Genomic DNA, 17,456 nt, shown 5'->3' on the forward strand with positions numbered 1-17,456 from the left:
ACAGCTCCAGTCCAGATTCATTTGGTCATACAGTGTACTTCTCTACACTGCATGAAGGATATTATCACACATCATGTATATGCTACAATGTAAAACATCTTATAAAAACAGAAGTCCAGAGATTCTAGAACTTCTTAATTTATGCTTTAAAAACTGCAAACATTTCCAGTTTAAATAAGCATTCACCAGCTCCACTCTGTGAGCCCACATTATATAGAAAAGAAAGTGTACATGATTATATAACTTAATTTGAGAAACATTGATCATAGGCTAAGCAAATAATTATCCTCTAAAAATCCATCAGTAAGAAGACATATCTTCAGGTCCAAAACATTGTAAATGTATGATCATCAATTTCACAATCAACAGGCTGAAGCCTACATCCTAGCATTTATACATTAAAACAGGTTTAAATGCTGTCCTATGCCAGTTAAATGAAAGATTTAAAAGTGATTTCTCCTGGTGGGAGTGGGGAGTTTTCCAAGTTTGAGTGGGGATTTGACCAGGTGTGACTGGGGATTTCTCCAGGTGTGAGTGAAGAGTTCCCCAATACCCCTTTTCCACCAAGGCATTTCGAGGGCAGGTTCGGAGCCGGTGCCTAATCTCGAACCAGTTCTTCGCGTTTCGACAGCAAAAGAACCGGCTCTCGGCCAGAAAAACTGGTTCCAGAGCGGCACCAATACTTGGCTGGTCTAGAACCAAGAATCGCTTACGTCAGGGGCTGGGGGCGGAAAGTTTTGTGACCGCCAAGTAGAGTGAGAGCACCTATTATCGACCGCCTTCTTTCGACAGACAGGAAAATGTAAACTGATTTGCAACTATATATGAACTAGGTGTAATATCGGTAACAACCTGTACCTAGTTATGTAGGAAAAAAATGTCCTTGTTATTCTCCAGTGGTTATTTTTTCAGTACTTTCACTTTTTCTGTGCCGGCAAATAAGTCAGAGGTGGTCCAGCGCTAGCTTTTGGTTGCTAAGAGCACGTGTATCGACCACCCCAATGGAACTTTTATTTGAGGTTAATATGAGAAAGGGTGGTCGCTATCAGCATGTCTAGGGGGCACAAGTGTGATCAGCAGTCTATGCTGGATGAGGCTGTGTTTTGGTGCTGTTTGAGGCTGTGTTTTGGTCCTGGTTGAGGCTGTGGTTTGGTGTTAGATGAGGCTATGTTTTGGTGCTGGATGAGGCTGTGTTCTGGTGCTGGATGAGGCTGTGTATTGGTGCTGGATGAGGCTATGTTTTGGTGCTGGATGAGGCTGTGTTTTGGTGCTGGATGAGGCTGTGTTTTGGTGCTGGATGAGGCTATGTTTTGGTACTGGATGAGGCTGTGTTTTGGTGCTAGATGGCGCTGTGTTTTGGTGCTGGATGAGGCTGTGTTATGGTGCTGGATTAGGCTGTGTTTTGGTGCTGGATTAGGCTGTGTTTTGGTGCTGGATGAGGCTGTGTTTTGGTACTGGATGAGGCTGTGTTTTGGTGCTGGATGAGGCTGTGTTTTGGTGCTGGATGAGGCTGTGTTTTGGTGCTGGATGAGGCTGTGTTTTGGTACTGGATGAGGCTGTGTTTTGGTACTGGATGAGGCTATGTTTTGGTGCTGGATGAGGCTGTGTTTTGGTGCTGGATGAGGCTGTGTTTTGGGGAGTGCTTTGGTGCCGCTGGGGTCCCTCAGGCCTGCAGACCCAGGGAACGGGCTGTGTTGAGAACGTCATCCCGGGTCAGGTAGCACCCACACAACTGCCTCAGACCAGTGAAGGACTCCCGACCATGCAGAACCCGCCAGTTATCAATGAAGAGCACCTAGAGAGAGAGAGAGAGAGAGAGAGAGAGGGAGAGGGAGGGAGGGAGAGAGAGAGAGGGAGGGGGGAAGAGAGAGAACAGGCATAAAGGCACTGAACGAGTTCCCTACAGCTATAGGAAGGAAGAATTCAGCCAGCATACCATAATACAGCAGTGATGTTTAGAAGTGATTAGAAGCATGCACTCCACAGGGCAAAGGAAGTATGCCTGCACTTTTGTCACTAAAAGCCCAGGGGCTGCCTTCAATTACTACTTAACAAGTACTGCACATTTAAAAAAGAATAAACCTGCAGCAACCTGAAGTACTGTCACAAGCATGGATCTGTAGAACTCTGCACAGACAGGTTATGCAGGTATGGATCTGTAGATCCCTGCACAAATGGGTTACACAGGCATGGATCTGTAGAACTCTGCACAGACAGGTTACGCAGGTATGGATCTGTAGATCCCTGCACAGATGGGTTATGCTGCCATACCTTTCCTGGTTTGAGCTTCACCCACAGCTCATTCTCAGGCTTCCTCAGCTCGGTGGTCAGCTGTCGATGGGCCACGTACCAGCGCTGCACCACGTCATGGGGGATCGTGTTGATCACAGCACGGTCATAGTTGTTGTACCTGGGAAAGAGGCATCCCAAAAAAAATCCACTTTTACCCCATCCTGGATGTGGGGGAAGAACCAATGAGCCAACAATGGGGTCACAGTGTGAGCAGTCAGCAGCTGTCAACCGAACCGACTCTGTTCTCTGTGACCGTGCTGTCACTGGGAACGGCCGACTGTGGATCCAATGCCACTGGAACTACAGAACATGGCATGTTAACAGCAGCCATCATCCATCAGCCATCATCTTTCACTCAAGGACAACCCTTACATGCCAGGTTCTGATTAATTAAAATAATCACAAAATAGCAACTATGAAGCTTTAGAAAACTCTTCATCAAATTTGCCTTCAACTAATCTATCCATGCACATACGCAGACACACACACACACACAGGTATGCAGAACCCCATACCGGATCATGTACACCTCGTTATTCCAGGGGTACACGTTGAGCACTGGGCCGATTCCGATCATGTGGTTTCTGTGGTCGCTCATGTTCTCGATGTACTCGTGTTTGATGGGCACACGCGCCAGCAGCTCAAAGTGTTCCGGGGTTTGCTGGAGCACCTTCTCTGCGGCGTAGAAGCCATCCACCAGCAACGTCCGTCCTCCAGTGCCCTCGTGCCGAAGGCAGTGGAACACCTGGATCCTGCAACCAATTAAAAACACCGTTACAGTAACTCCCCCATGGACCATGGAACACCTGGATCCTGCAACCAATAAAAAACACTGTTACAGTAACTCCCCCATGGACATGGAACACCTGAATCCTGCAACCAATAAAAAACACTGTTACAGTAACTCCCCCATGGACCATGGAACACCTGAATCCTGCAACCAATAAAAAACACTGTTACAGTATACATCACTTACACACTGCTGTGGTGTGTGCTAGACCCTCCGAGGTGAAACTTACTAGAAAGCCAACAACTACTGAGCTGCAAAGGTTTTGACTGACAAGATTTGGAGGGTCCCAGGGACCCAACTTTCTTTGCTTTCAGTGAGGTTTCTTCGGCCATTTTCTTCTTTTTACAACTTTAAGTGCAAAGATTACTGGATCTTCCATAAATGATTGACAAATGTTGAAGGAATAAACAACAAGCAATAAATAACGAACTATGATAACTGCGTATATGAACAAAAAAAGCCTTCCATATACCGATATAAGCCCAACCTTGTGGGGTTGTATTGTTTCATCACCAAACCCACCAAAACGCAAAAGGCAAAGACTTCAGATCAGCCAGATGAGAGTCAATTTTATGACTTTTTAGAACTAACACAGAAGATTTTAACAGTACAGCCATCTTGCAACATCGCCTTATCAGTGAGATGATGCGGACTGTACCATTTTAGTTAATCTCTAACCCACACTGTGGCGATAAAGGAATATTACACTAACTCCTTATCTCTTTCTGGATCACCTGTGCCAAATCAAATCCATTCCAATTCTGTCCCAAGTCAAATCCAGAGCAACTCATAAAAGACTTCTTCTTGACTTTGGAACTTTTTCCTGGAGCAAACATTCTTTTGTATAACTCCAGAAGACTCCCCAGACTGCACGTGCAAAGACCAGAACCACAGATGCAGCTGGCAGGCTGGAAATCTGCCGACTTCACAGGAAATCAGCTGTAGCTAACCTCCCCCCGACCCCAATGGTGAAGAATAGCACCCTAAAATAATCTTCCACCTTGGCATCTAAATACATCTTTCATGACAGTTCCTTATCTCAGTTACCAAATCAGTTTAGACTTAATGTTCACAGACTGATAATGGTTCAATGATCTGATTGCTCAAACATTACAGGATTACTCTTTGTTAACGATGTCCCTTATCAAATAAATGCTCAATCATTTATTCATATACATAAGAATTAACCCCTTAAGTCACATCGGCCTGTATTCGGGCTGCAGCGGGTTTACCTGCATTCATTCTGTTTTTTTACTGTGAAATTTTCACTCAATCTGGTCACATGATATACCATTTGAAACTGTTAAAACTCATGATTCTCTCAAAATATTTTACAATGCCAATGTTTTAGTGAAAACTGTTCCTTCTTTTGTAACATATGCTCTGGAAAAACAAGCCTGGGGGTCCTCGCCTTCTTTGCATTTTGGAAATCTGACACAAATCATGATAAAGTCGATTTGTTTGTCATAGCAAGAATCCAGTGAACAAAATCCATATTCATTTTTAGTCCCAAAAACATGCTTGAAACTTGAAGAAACCTTGACAGAATGTCCAATGTTGAAATTTTCTAGAAGAATTATCATTGTTGTTCATTTCGCTTTTGTATACATTGTACTGTGTACAAAATAATGTTATCATCTCCGGTTTGTATAGATTCTCTGTAACAAACCGTGACCACCTATAAGCTTCCCTGACGAGTACTGGCCAAGCAGTCCCTCAGTATCTCCAATGGGACCTGCAACGACTCAACATGGACAATATATTTTCTGCCCAGTACACTGCCAGCCAGAGGAGGACAGCTCATTCCCCTTCAAGCCCATGGAGCAAGGAGTACACATGGAGCAGACAACTGAGTACACCTGCATATACCTGTAGTACTCACCCACCTGTATATACCTGCAGTACTCACCCACCTGTATATACCTGTAGTACTCACCCACCTGCATATACCTGCAGTACTCACCCACCTGTATATACTGCAGTACTCACCTACCTGTATATACTGCAGTACTCACCCACCTGTATATACCTGCAGTACTCACCCGCATGGTTCCTGGAAGTAGGAGGTGTCGGTGTGGCGATCCAAAGCCAGTTTGGTGTAGGCCGTGTCCCCTCTCGAGAAATCTGAGGTGAAGTTCCACACCCTGCCGTACATCGTCTCCCTGGAATATCAACCATCACAATTCAGCCCTCTAAGTATCTACCATCATAGCAGCACAATTCAGCAGCAACACTGGGGCTTAGGCCGAGGCACTGATCCCATCTCCACATGGAGAATACACAGAGTATCAACCCCATCTCTACATGGGGAATACACAGAGAATCAAACCCATCTCCACATGGGGAATACATAGAGAATCACATTCAGGCCCAAACCTTACAATCATTAAAAAACATAAAAGAATCTGAGATTTGCAAGATGTGCTGTCCTCCACATAAAGTGTGGATTAGAGTGCGGATGAAAGAGGGTTTAGTGGAGGGATTAGTGAAAGAGGGATTAGTAGAGCACTTCCAGGGGTCCCTCTTTCAGTCCAGCACCACCTGCCAAGTGTTTCCTGAACACGATGAAAAACAGAAAGTTATTTTCTTCTCCCTCCCGATTCCGTGTCTGAAATGTTAACAAGGCCACTGACACAGCAAGTACACGGACAGTCACAAGGGCTCGTTTAAAAAAGCCATTTGCTGCTCAGTGATAAAAGAGCAGTTTTTTCAATCTGATAAAGGCTAGAGGGCAGGAAGTGCCTACTGCGTGCTGTGCCACCACACCGAGCACATCTGCATCGCAAAGCAGCAAAACTGGTGGGTATGAAAATGACTCGTTCTAACAATACACCCTCCAAGAAGGGCTCAGTGGAATTTGGATACACGCACTAGCCACAGTATAATCCTTCCAATTCTGCAGGCAGTGTTCAATTTGAGATGTTTTCCAGGAAAATCCATCATGGGTCTGCGAGAACACACCAAGCAGCCAATGCTCAAATACATCCAGTGCTCAAATACAAAACAACTACTTTCCCACTTTTTCTTGAAATGAATGCAGGACCTTCTGAAGTTTTAGAGGGGTAGAGGTAGGGCAGGGGCAGGGGCAGGGTTAGGGTTAGGGGTAGGGTTAGGGGTCAGGGTAGGGTTAGGGTTAGGGTTAGGGGTTGGGGTAGGGGTAGGGGTAGACCTGGACTGGCCTTTCCAGCATCTCAGGAGCGGGAGATTTGACTCTTCCAGGGTCACGCACAAGGGGAAGCTCACCTGATGATGCTCACTCTCTGGGTCACTAACTCCGTTGCCTCCAGCGTTGCCGGGACGTTGTCCACAAAGGCGATGCCGTACAGCAGGAAGCTGTTGAGGAAGCTCTTCAGCTCCTGGCTGCAGCTCATGAACCGGTCCCAGCTGGCACTGGGCACCTTGGCACTGCTGTAGATCTCCGAGTTCCACAGGATGCGAGGCTGCATGGCCCTCTGCCTCTGTCCCTCATAGCTGTTCTCCATCAACCAGGCCAGGCCGTACCGAGTCACATGACCATCCGGCCCTAGGGATGGGAAATTAACTTTTAATATTCACACATTTTATTGCCATCACTCATCTTCCTGGACATCCAAAATCTCTTCATTTTTTTGCCATTAATGTGTATCTTCAAAAATGTTTATGCACAAGTTTATAATTTGCAAAACGTCCAAATAACACAACAGCACTGTCTTCAATGAGGACAGACACTATCTTTGGGCCACATTTCCTGTTTACAGCGATTCCCATCTCAGAGTAACAAGTCCTCTGGGGCAGATCATAGGCAATTACCCTCTGCACCCTTCAGTGCTCAATTACCCTCTCCCCTCTGCGTGATGTTGTCTCGTCCGCTTGGCAAACTGCCGTGCTGTCAGCGATTCTGCTACAGTTTACAAGATTCAAAGTTCTAACTGTGGGTTAACACTTGACCCCCAAACAACTGATCACACTTGTGGATTTCTTTAAATAACTCTGCGAGGTGATCTCTGGGGTGGACAGAGAGAGAGGATTTTTGACATCAGGGCACACTAGGTTACCCTGCTGCTAAGTGAGATCACACCAAATGTTTCTGCTTCGCTGTTTCGCTCCACAGAAGCCCTTCATGCTCATTACATCACAGCTGTATGAAGAGGTACAGAAAGGAGGAAACTGCTGCTGCTTGGCTTCGAACAGAAAATATAGCAGCTTTCATAAAAAGAGCAGGAAGAGAAGTTTCGCTCAGTAAACCAGCATAAAATTAAACTTTCCTTCATTTTACTGCTTTTTTTATACTGTCATTTGACATTCATAGTTGGCTGCATGAACAAATGTAGCATCTGCTATTTACTACATAAGATTAAGTAAAACATATTATATCATAGCTGAACAACTGGATCAAACTAGCAGTGAACATGATAGATCCAATCGTAGCCCTAACCCTGATGCTATAAACACAATAACGCACGGCACCTCAGGGGAAGGCCTTCCCGCCACTCACACGTGAGGAAGAGCGACTCTTCATCCACCCGGGTCTTCACTGGCCGTATGGTGAGCTCCACGTTTCCCGTGTCCAGGTTGCGCTGGTTGGTTTTGGTGTTGTAGCAGGACGCGGATCGACAGTGGTCCCGCAGCCACACATAATCCAGGTGCATCACGAGCCCACCGTAGTTCAGCTCTGCAAGATCAACACCAACGTATCGACACCAACGTCTTAACACCAACGTATTAACACCAACGTCTGTGTCCTGTTACCGTGTTCAGACACACACAGATTAACACTAACGTCTGCCTCCTGTTACTGTGTTCAACCACGCACAGATTAACACTAACGTCTGTGTCCTGTTACTGTGTTCAGACACGCACAGATTAACACTAACGTCTGCCTCGTCTGTGTTCAGCCACGCACAGATTAACACTAACGTCTGTGTCCTGTTACTGTGTTCAGACACGCAAAGATTAACACTAACGTCTGTGTCCTGTTACCGTGTTCAGACACGCACAGATTAACACTAACGTCTGTGTCCTGTTACCGTGTTCAGACACGCACAGATTAACACCAACGTATTAACACCAACGTATTAACACTAACGTCTGTGTCCTGTTACCGTGTTCAGACACGCACAAATTAACACTAACGTCTGTGTCCTGTTACCGTGTTCAGACACACACAGATTAACACTAACGTCTGTGTCCTGTTACTGTGTTCAGACACGCACAAATTAACACTAACGTCTGTGTCCTGTTACTGTGTTCAGACACACACAGATTAACACTAACGTCTGTCTCCTGTTACTGTGTTCAGACACACACAGATTAACACTAACGTCTGTGTCCTGTTACTGTGTTCAGACACACACAGATTAACACTAACGTCTGTCTCCTGTTACTGTGTTCAGACACACACAGATTAACACTAACGTCTGCCTCCTGTTACTGTGTTCAGACACGCACAGGTTAACACTAACGTCTGCCTCCTGTTACTGTGTTCAGACACGCACAGATTAACACTAACGTCTGTGTCCTGTTACTGTGTTCAGACACGCACAGATTAACACCCGTCTAAATTTTAATATCAATTTCCAATAGAGATTGACAGCCTGGGGAAGTACAGACTTTCACGTGAGTGCAGCTGCTCCTCAGGCCTACTGGCGATCTTGGGCTAACTTGGGCTACTAAGACCTTCCGCCATATGGGGTTGATTGTCTATGTTCGCAGTGCTGGAAAAATGAGAAACACACTTTTAAAAAATGCTTTGTTGAAAGACTGAAAAAGTAGGGAAGGTCAAAAAAGGTTATTTTAGGACTAGCAAAGTAATATAATACCAACATATAAGGGCACCGTACTGATCGAGGAAACTACACGCATATCGGTTTAATTTGCATTATATTTAAAATACAGGAATCTATCATCAGAGACAAATTGGAATTATTTTTTGAAAGTAACAACATCCAAGGGGACAGCCAGTATGGTTGACAAAATTTGACATGCCTGACAAAACTTTTGGTATTCGAGGAAGTTACCAAGTGTTTTGATTGTAGCAAGGCTTATAATATCATTACATCACAGGCATTTAGCAGACGCTCTCATCCAGAGCGACTTACATTATTACATAGCATTTACATTGTATCCATTTATACAGCTGGATATATACACTGAAGCAAGGTACAATGGCAGTGTCCTAGCGGGGAATCGAACCTGTGACCTTCAGGTAACAAGACCAACTCCTTACCGATTTTGCTACACCGTCACCAGCAAATATTATAATATTTAGATTTCCATAAAGTTCATTTGTTTGGTGCGCACCCAAGTACAGGTGGAGGTTTCAGAACAAACCAAACTTAGAAAAAGAGTTTGATTGGTCCGCACCAACAGAGGTAGGTGTGAAAGCACCCCTTAAGAGTACTGTGTGCAGTTCTGGGGACCATACTACAAGAAAGATATAGAGGCTCTGAAAAAGGTTTAGAGAAGGGCAACTAAAATTTTTCCTGGTATGAAAGATAAAAGTTATTATGAACAATTTAAGATATTCAACCTCTTCAAGCTTAGTAAAAGGAGACTTAGGGGAGATTTGATTGAGACTATTAAATTCATAAAGGGGTTTAACAAAGTAAAGTTTGAGTTCAGTAGTAGTTCCCGTGTGGAATAGCTCACCAGGTCATGTAGTAGATGCAGAGTTTTCAATATCAGGCTCGATACCGTGCGGGATACTATCTAGTTTGTAGATACAAGGTGAGGACTAGGTAGTTGTAGGAAAAGGTGAGCATTGTCGGGCTGAATGGCCTATTCTCGTTGTTATGTTATGTAATTTTATCGACCTTTACCCGTGTCTCCACTGGCACCCTCTGAAGCTGGCTACGCTGGCATTTGGGCTGATCTGGTTAAATATTATGGCTGTTAAACCTAGGTGTTATTTCAAGACTGGTTGTTAACAAATTACAGAATGTCCTATACTTATATGGAAGTGAGTTTAATATTTTTGCGAATGATAAATGCATAGGAAAACCTGTGGTAAGGGCTGTTTTATCCTTTATTCAACACTTTTTTGTAATATAGCTTTTCCATTAAGACTGCACTGATAGCATGAACGGAGGACAAAAAAGAATACACACCAAAGCAGTCATCTCGAAGCTGCCAACTACAGCTACTAGACTGTGGAGCTGTGTGTTGCCATCGTCTGTTGCCGCCCGTCCGAACGCGCGCGGGGATCACTGGTGACAGGGCTTGGGCGCGACATCTGGACAAGGAATGTAAACTGCTACCCACACGTGCAAACATCCGAGTTAAAGCCATAACCTGCAAATTAAAAAAACAGGCCTGTGTTTAAACTGCTACAAAGATACAGGCTTCCTCTTTGTTCTGCTTCATCCATAATGCCATGTTACCAGCTCCTTAAGTTTTTGAGCACCGGTATTTCGGTTGCACCAAGTTTTCGATCAACCGGTGAATCACCGAACGTCCTATAAACGGAGCACTAAATAAAACGGTGTTTTATTCCACTAAAATAAATCTTATAAATCTGCGATTGTTTGTTTAAAATGAGAAGAAAATTAAGATGCAGAAGTTAAATTAAAATAAACTAGTGCCGACTGCCAAAAGTAGCAGCTATAGCAAGTGATCTCGACTGAAGTTACACTGTAGCGGTAGCCTACCACCTATAAAGCTAGCGAAGGAAAAAAAAATAAAAAAGAACTAAATAAAGATAAAAAGCAAGCCAAGGGTGTAAAACATTTAGCCTACTTTGCAAAAATGACACACTCACAGAACGTAGCTCTTCGTAGCTCTTGCAGTCCCACGACTTTCAAATTGCAACTGTACTTACGCGAACTTTTTAATCATTAAACTTAATTTGTCTTTACTGGCGCATGCACAAAATTGTGAAGTTCAATCATTATGACAAAGCATCCCCGCCATTGCTCTAGCAGAGTCAGCTAGCTGACACGCAGGCGCTGTGTGCAAGTCCACAGAAAGGAAAAGCAGCAAATTCAGGACCACGGTGTCCGACCACAGCTGGAGAAGATACGGAAATTCAAGCGGATTCTAAACCACAGCGCTCTGCATAACAGACTGCATTGCAGTCTATGGGAGCGAATGCGTAAACACTTCAAATTGTTCCGGGTAAACGTGTTTAACAGCCAATGCCAGGAAGGGTGTCACTTCAGCTTATCGAATGGTGGCACAACTGGACTCATGCGCTCTATGGGTGACACCCACAAACACCGCTGTGCGCGCCACGTAAACGGTTACATCGTACCCACTCGTGCATCGCCCATCGTTCCTTGGAAAGAGAGGAGAAAGACATTGAAGCAGGAAAGGGCCTTCCCCAAATTGTTACCACAAAGTTGGAAGCACACAGTTCTCTAGAATGTCCTTGTATGCTGCAGCATTAAGATTACCCTTTACTGTAACTAATGAACCTAGCCGCAGACCAGTATTCTTCCTCCGCCAAACTTTGAAGTTGGAACTATGCATTCGGGCAGGTCGCGTTCTCCTGGCATTCACCACCCAATATTCGTCAGTCAGGCTGTCAGATAGTGAAGTGTGATTCACTGCAGAGAACGTGTTTTCAGTGCTTCAGTGGCGAGTGCATTACACCACTCCACCCGACTCTTGGCATTGCGCATGGTGATCTTAGGTTTGTGTGCGGTTGCGTGGCTGTGGAAACCGATTTGAGAAAGCTCCTGACGAACAGTGCTTGTGCTGACATTGCTTCCAGAGGCAGTTTAGAACTTGGTAGGGAGTGTTGCAACCGAGGACAGATGATTTTTATTTTATTTAACCTTTATTTGCCCAGGGTAGGTTCACTGAGCACGGATGCTCTTTTGCAGGAACGCCCTGCTTCACACTCATACACATTCACACCTGGGAGCTGTCCAGTACAACCACAATTCTCTATTGTTGGCCACTGAGCAGTTCCACTGGAGAGAAAGAACATTTCTTAGCCAATTAAATCAGGGGATGATTAGGTGGCAAGTTTTTGCGAGAGCCAGATCTGGGATTTTAGCCAGGACACCGGGAACCCCCTCCTCTTTGCGAATAGTGTCATGGGATCTTTAATGACCAGAGTGAGTCAGGACCTCGGTTTAACATCTCATCCGAAAGATGGTATCTCCTACAGCACAGTGTTCCTCTCACTGCACTGTGGCATTGGGGTTTATTTGACCAGAGGGAAGATTGCCCCCTGCTGGCCCACCAACACCACTTTCAGCAGCAACTCAGTATTCCCTGGTGGTCTCCCATCCAAGTACTAACCAAGCCCACACCTGCTTAGCTTCAGCCAGTCGGCAGGTGTGGGCGGGGTGACGGGGTCATTAGACTGTCTTTGGTTTAGTGAGATGTTGTCGCCACCTGCTGTTGAATATGAGAATTGTAAGAACTTTATCGCCTTTTCAAACCGGAAGTTTATTCGAGGGCGGAGACGAGGGCACATTCCTTTATTGGGAGAAAATGGCGTCTCCAAAAACAGTGCCGAAGGATGCTCAGGTAGGAAAACATTGCACAAAATCACGAAGATGTTGCACAGGTTAATAATGTTGTTATTTAAGAATGTATTTCCGTTGGGTATAGTTGTAACTACGTTACAGTACGCCGCCTTTCATATCAATAGCTAGCTGTTCAACCGCTATCTAATGTAGCCTGCGAGCTAAGGAGTGTAGTTACCGTGGCTAGCTAGATACTAACTGCGCTTTATCGAGCTTTAAAGTTAGCTTGTATGAGGATGAAAGATCAGTGCACTTTAAATTATTTATGACCACTGTGCTTCGCTAGTATTATCCGTGGAATAATTTAAATTAAAAAACCCGTCTACACGACTTGATTGCTGCTACCACTCGCTGTATAAAATTGTATTCAGGAGCTAGCCGTTTTGCTGAAGAAGAGGCAAACGAACAGTAGCTAGTTATGTAGTCAGATAGCGAATGTTGCTTGGTGCCATAACGTAAGAACTAACGTCAGCGGAGGCAGAGAATCCTGTATTTGCGATCTACTTTTAACTGACTTTTGTGGGGTCTGAATAACAGTAGAGTTATTATTGCACGAAAACTGTCGGTAATATTTGTATTTAAGCAGTGATGTGCCTTTTCTTTGGTCATGCAGGTAATGATCCAGATCCTGAAAGATATGGGCATCACTGAGTATGAACCAAGAGTGATCAATCAGATGCTTGAGTTCACCTACAGTGAGTACCTACTCAACAATGTGCAGCCATTTTATTACTTACATTATGTGTTCTGCTGAGAAATGCTTTGATTGACTTGTGGGTGGCTGTTGTCTTTCACAGGGTATGTAACAACCATAATTGAAGATGCCAAAATCTATGCAACCCATGCCAAGAAGTCCAGCGTGGACGCTGATGATATCAGACTAGCGATCCAGTGCAGGATGGATCAGTCCTTCACCTCCCCACCGCCTCGAGATGTGAGTTCCGCTTGCTTGGGGCTCGCCGTTAAACTAATCCGCACACAGGGTTTTTAATGGTTTAACAGACGTCTATCAGACTGACCCTGGGATTCTCCTCCCGGCAGTTCCTGCTGGAGGTGGCCAGACAGAAGAACATGATGCCCCTGCCGCTGATCAAGCCCTATACTGGACCCCGGCTTCCTCCAGACCGCTACTGCTTAACCGCACCCAACTACCGCCTGAAATCCATCCAGAAGAAGGTAAGGCTGTGCCACAGCACTGGGAGGTAAACCTGCAGCTCTTCTCTAGTTAACTCGCACTAGTAGGTTAATGAAGTTGTGCCTATAACTCATTGGTCTGGCACTGCTGCTCAGATTGATCGGATGAATGCACTTTTGTTTATCTTGCGTTGAGCTGCTCTGGAGAACAGTGTGTGTTAAGTGGCTGTAATGTAATCCCTCTAGCGTTTCTCCAGTGTCCCCTGGTGATTTTCAATGTATGCACTTCAGAAATGTGTGGAAGACCCTGCTGCACCTCCAGTCATTGGTGTTAGTGTTGATATGTAGCGTCTGTAGTTCCTCTGAAGAACGTCATTGAGGTAGTGTCCTCATTGGACCTCATGATGTGTCCCAGCCTGACCATGCAAAGAGCATGAAGGGTTTAAAGCAGTTTGGGAGGTGAAGTAATGGGTGTATTTCTCTAGTGTGTCAGCTGTGCACTTCAAGTGGCCATACATAGAGTGCTGGGAGTGATTAGAGTGAGAGTTGTGTCTGTTTTATGGTGTGGGAGAGGATGCAGAGTGAGAGTTGCATGTGTTTTATTGTTGCTGAGATACTGGAGAGTGAGGTGTGTGTGTGTGTTTTATTGTTGCTGAGATACTGGAGAGTGAGGTGTGTGTGTGTGTGTTTTATTGTTGCTGAGATACTGGAGAGTGAGGTGTGTGTGTGCTTTGTTGTTGCTGAGATACTGGAGAGTGAGGTGTGTGTGTGTTTTGTTGTTATTTAGATACTGGAGAGTGAGGTGTGTGTGTGTTTTATGGTGAAGTTGGAGAGTGAGGTGTGTGTTCTGGTTCTCCGCAGGTGTCGTCCTCCGCAGGTAGGATCACAGTTCCGCGCCTGAGCGTCGGAGCCGTGTCCAGCCGCCCGACCACGCCCACCCTCGGTGAGTGACGGACGCAGCTCCAGCTCAGCGCGCCTGCCTGTTAGGGGTGTAACTCCTATGAAAAAGAAAATACTGCATCAAGCCATTATTTGTTTTCCCGTGAAGGAACTGTCATTCGCATGTGTTGCCTTGAAGATTCCCAGACGGACCATGTGTAGCATGTCTCTGTGTTGGTATATCCTTTGTGTTGACCAGTATTGCTTCACTGCCATTGAAATTTTAGGTATGCTGATGTCCTTTTACATCTCTAAATGTGCATGCCTTGAGTAGAGCCATATATATGTATGTATAAATGAAAAGGGCTTGAAAACTGTTGCCCCCCCCCCAGTAAAGCTGTCCCTGTGTCCCCCCCATGTCCCTCAGGCACCCCGTCTGTCCAGACGGTCTCCACCAAAGTGGGGACGCCGGTGTCCCTGACCGGCCAGCGGTTCACCGTTCAGATCCCGTCCTCCCAGGCTTCCTCCGCCAAGTCAGGTAAGTGTCAGGGAGCCTAACTTACCTGTGTGCCAGGTAACTGCATATCCAGCACAGTATAGGAGTGTAACTTGCCTGTGTGATTTTGACTGATGTTGTAACAGGTAAAGTTAAGTGCTTTGTTATCATGGGACAGGTGCTGATGGAACCTTAGGGAGTTTATAGGGAGTCTATATTTAAAGTCAGTGGTAGGAGTTATACTTGTTTTACAAGACATTGAAGAAATAGCATTTATATATTTTAACTCTGATTTCCTGATGCCCTGTAATTTTGCATTTCTCCAAAGTGACTTTAAAAATGTAATCTTTCCTGCCACAGCTACGCCATCCACCCCAACAGTTCAGAACGTTCTCATCAACCCCTCATTGATTGGCTCCAAGAACATTCTCATCACGACTAACATGGTTTCCCAGAGTTCTGCTGGTGACTCCAGCTCCCTGAAGAGGAAGCACGAAGAGGATGATGACTATGATGCATTATGACCTCACTAATGTCTTTTAAACAAGCTATTTTCAGCCTGTTGAAGAACAAGGGTAAAGTGTAAATATAGTAGATGTTTGAATTGAAAATTGTTTCCTTTGTTTTCACTGTGGAAAATGACCCATAAGGCTGTAATGTGAAAATTGCTAATTTTGTCTATAAAAATAAAACAGTACAATCTACCACGAGTTTCAGTAATGTGCAGTTGTAAAATATGAAAAGTGAGCGCTTTTAGCCTGTAATACATCTGAGCCTGAATATTGAGATTCCATAGACCAGGGGTGGCCAACCCTGCCATAGACCAAAGTCCCTGTTGCTGTAGCTGATATGCTTCCATATAAATACATGAATGAATGCACATGCACATGTAGAATTTTTATAATGAATGGAAGGCTACTAATTTCCATACAGTCGTGTCAGTGACTTCTCATTTGTGACTAGAAGAGTGGTAATACAAATGTTCTGTTCATAAATGAAGGAGAAAGACATCTATGGTACTCACACATTGGAGTCACATACTTGGCATTTTGTCCAGTTGTTTTTTTGTGCAGTGGTACACTGTTTACTGCACGAGTCTTAATTTGTGATTATAAGACTGTGTTGGCATGAGACCATTAAAAAAAGTTTTAACTCATGCATAGTGTAAACAGATTTGTGATATTACATGTGGTGATTCCATGAATGGGTTGGACATCAGTATTAAATCTCCAGTGAACAATAGATCTGGTAAACCTTGAGGGCACACATTTTGAAGTTGGATATAGAATGCTTGGGAGTCAATGCTATCGTTATAATTCTGTGCATACACTCACAGGAACAAAAGGGACAGAAAAGTGCCAAAGAATATAAAACGTGTCAGTGGGGTGGTACCCTATAGGTACATAAAAATGTAGCCCAGCCAGAAATACATCTTTCATTTCCACACCTTTTGCTTGTAAAAGGTACTTAGTACCCAAATAGAACATTATTGCATTTCCAGGGTACATTTAGGAATTTCCTTAAAGAACAAAAATATACCTCCATTGCACCTCAGGGTGTTGATCTAAGTTTTCTAGAAGAATGCCTGCCTAACAGATTTGAAGACAGTGTGTAAATGCAGTATGCTTTCATTCTATTTCCAGTCATTCTAACTCCTATGACAAAAAATACAAAATTTAAGTTTTGTTTTAGTTGGGTATAGTATTCATTTGATAAGTTTTCTAACCTTTTTTCAAACTGCAGCACATTTAGTTGAAACTTTTAAGTCCACAGAAGGATATATTTTAAACATGGGGCATTCATTAACTTTTAAATTGAGATAAAGCTTTCTATTTAACATGACCAATGCAGTAGGCAGTATTTGTCATTTGAATGCCTGCGTTGCTGCTCGTGGAACAAAGCCACCGTTGATGTGCCTGGTGAATAAGATGAAGTACATTTCTCTTTTTACATTTTACACACACTATTTGCTCTTCTTTCAGAGAGAATTCCAAAGCACTCTTCTTATAGAGCCTTATGTTTAAAAACCTCCATGACATGGGCAAACCCATGCCTTTGAAATTTAATGTTAGCAACACGTGATCCTCGTGTTTAAAGTCTGTCAAGATCAAACCACGTGCTCTCCATGCATAGCAGCAAGACAGCCTTCAAGGCCTGCAGGTGGTCATTTTGCCGTTATACGTAGCTTGTTATTGATAATTCCTGAAAATGAGGGGCCCATGTCCAAGATTCACATTTATTTGAATCTCCTATTATTTCCACAAACACAACATGTGTCACTTAGCCTGATTCACACTTAACAAGAGCCAGAAAACACTGGATCAGCTCCTGTCTTCTAATAAGGTTTAGTCATAGCTTGCATCCTATTTCTTAATAGACAGTCTGGCCATAATCTGTTTGAGTGAGTGAA

At 44.2% G+C, this 17,456-nt stretch overlaps 2 protein-coding genes across 4 annotated transcripts; one reads left to right on the forward strand and one right to left on the reverse strand.

The window, feature by feature from the left end:
* Window positions 1-1,112: 1,112 nt before the first annotated feature.
* tmlhe (trimethyllysine hydroxylase, epsilon) lies at window positions 1,113-11,193 on the reverse strand. Of its 3 annotated transcripts, XM_035435365.1 has the most exons (9): window positions 10,818-11,193; window positions 10,168-10,351; window positions 8,672-8,775; window positions 7,557-7,733; window positions 6,326-6,605; window positions 5,125-5,244; window positions 2,808-3,044; window positions 2,272-2,410; window positions 1,113-1,795 (listed from the first exon to the last, which is right to left on the reverse strand). In XM_035435365.1, the coding sequence occupies exons 4-9, from the start codon at window positions 7,708-7,710 to the stop codon at window positions 1,664-1,666; spliced, it is 1,062 nt and encodes a 353-aa protein (XP_035291256.1). In that variant the 5' UTR covers window positions 7,711-7,733; window positions 8,672-8,775; window positions 10,168-10,351; window positions 10,818-11,193; the 3' UTR covers window positions 1,113-1,663. The 3 variants fall into 3 exon arrangements, with proteins under 3 accessions (XP_035291256.1, XP_035291255.1, XP_035291257.1); XM_035435364.1 differs by lacking the exon at window positions 8,672-8,775; XM_035435366.1 differs by lacking the exons at window positions 8,672-8,775; window positions 10,168-10,351.
* A 1,256-nt stretch (window positions 11,194-12,449) lies between these two features.
* taf9 (TAF9 RNA polymerase II, TATA box binding protein (TBP)-associated factor) lies at window positions 12,450-15,751 on the forward strand. Its single transcript, XM_035432218.1, has 7 exons — window positions 12,450-12,538; window positions 13,151-13,232; window positions 13,335-13,471; window positions 13,579-13,713; window positions 14,533-14,614; window positions 14,978-15,088; window positions 15,407-15,751. The coding sequence occupies exons 1-7, from the start codon at window positions 12,503-12,505 to the stop codon at window positions 15,568-15,570; spliced, it is 747 nt and encodes a 248-aa protein (XP_035288109.1). The 5' UTR covers window positions 12,450-12,502; the 3' UTR covers window positions 15,571-15,751.
* The last annotated feature ends 1,705 nt before the right edge of the window (window positions 15,752-17,456 follow it).

This window comes from Anguilla anguilla, chromosome 9 (genome assembly GCF_013347855.1).
Source record: "Anguilla anguilla isolate fAngAng1 chromosome 9, fAngAng1.pri, whole genome shotgun sequence".
Classification (NCBI taxonomy): domain Eukaryota; kingdom Metazoa; phylum Chordata; class Actinopteri; order Anguilliformes; family Anguillidae; genus Anguilla; species Anguilla anguilla.

Bases quoted from the DNA above. Each gene is read 5' to 3' on its own strand.
- tmlhe (XM_035435364.1), bottom strand. From the start codon at position 10,348: ATGGCTTTAACTCGGATGTTTGCACGTGTGGGTAGCAGTTTACATTCC. The intron at 6,606-7,556 runs GTGAGTGGCGGG...TCCCATCCCTAG, and splicing joins AGAGTCGCTCTTCCTCACGT to GGCCGGATGGTCATGTGACT. The intron at 3,045-5,124 runs GTGAGTACTGCA...AATTGGTTGCAG, and splicing joins TACTTCCAGGAACCATGCGG to GATCCAGGTGTTCCACTGCC.
- taf9 (XM_035432218.1), top strand. From the start codon at position 12,503: ATGGCGTCTCCAAAAACAGTGCCGAAGGATGCTCAG. The intron at 12,539-13,150 runs GTAGGAAAACAT...TTGGTCATGCAG, and splicing joins CAGTGCCGAAGGATGCTCAG to GTAATGATCCAGATCCTGAA. The intron at 13,472-13,578 runs GTGAGTTCCGCT...TCCTCCCGGCAG, and splicing joins CCTCCCCACCGCCTCGAGAT to TTCCTGCTGGAGGTGGCCAG.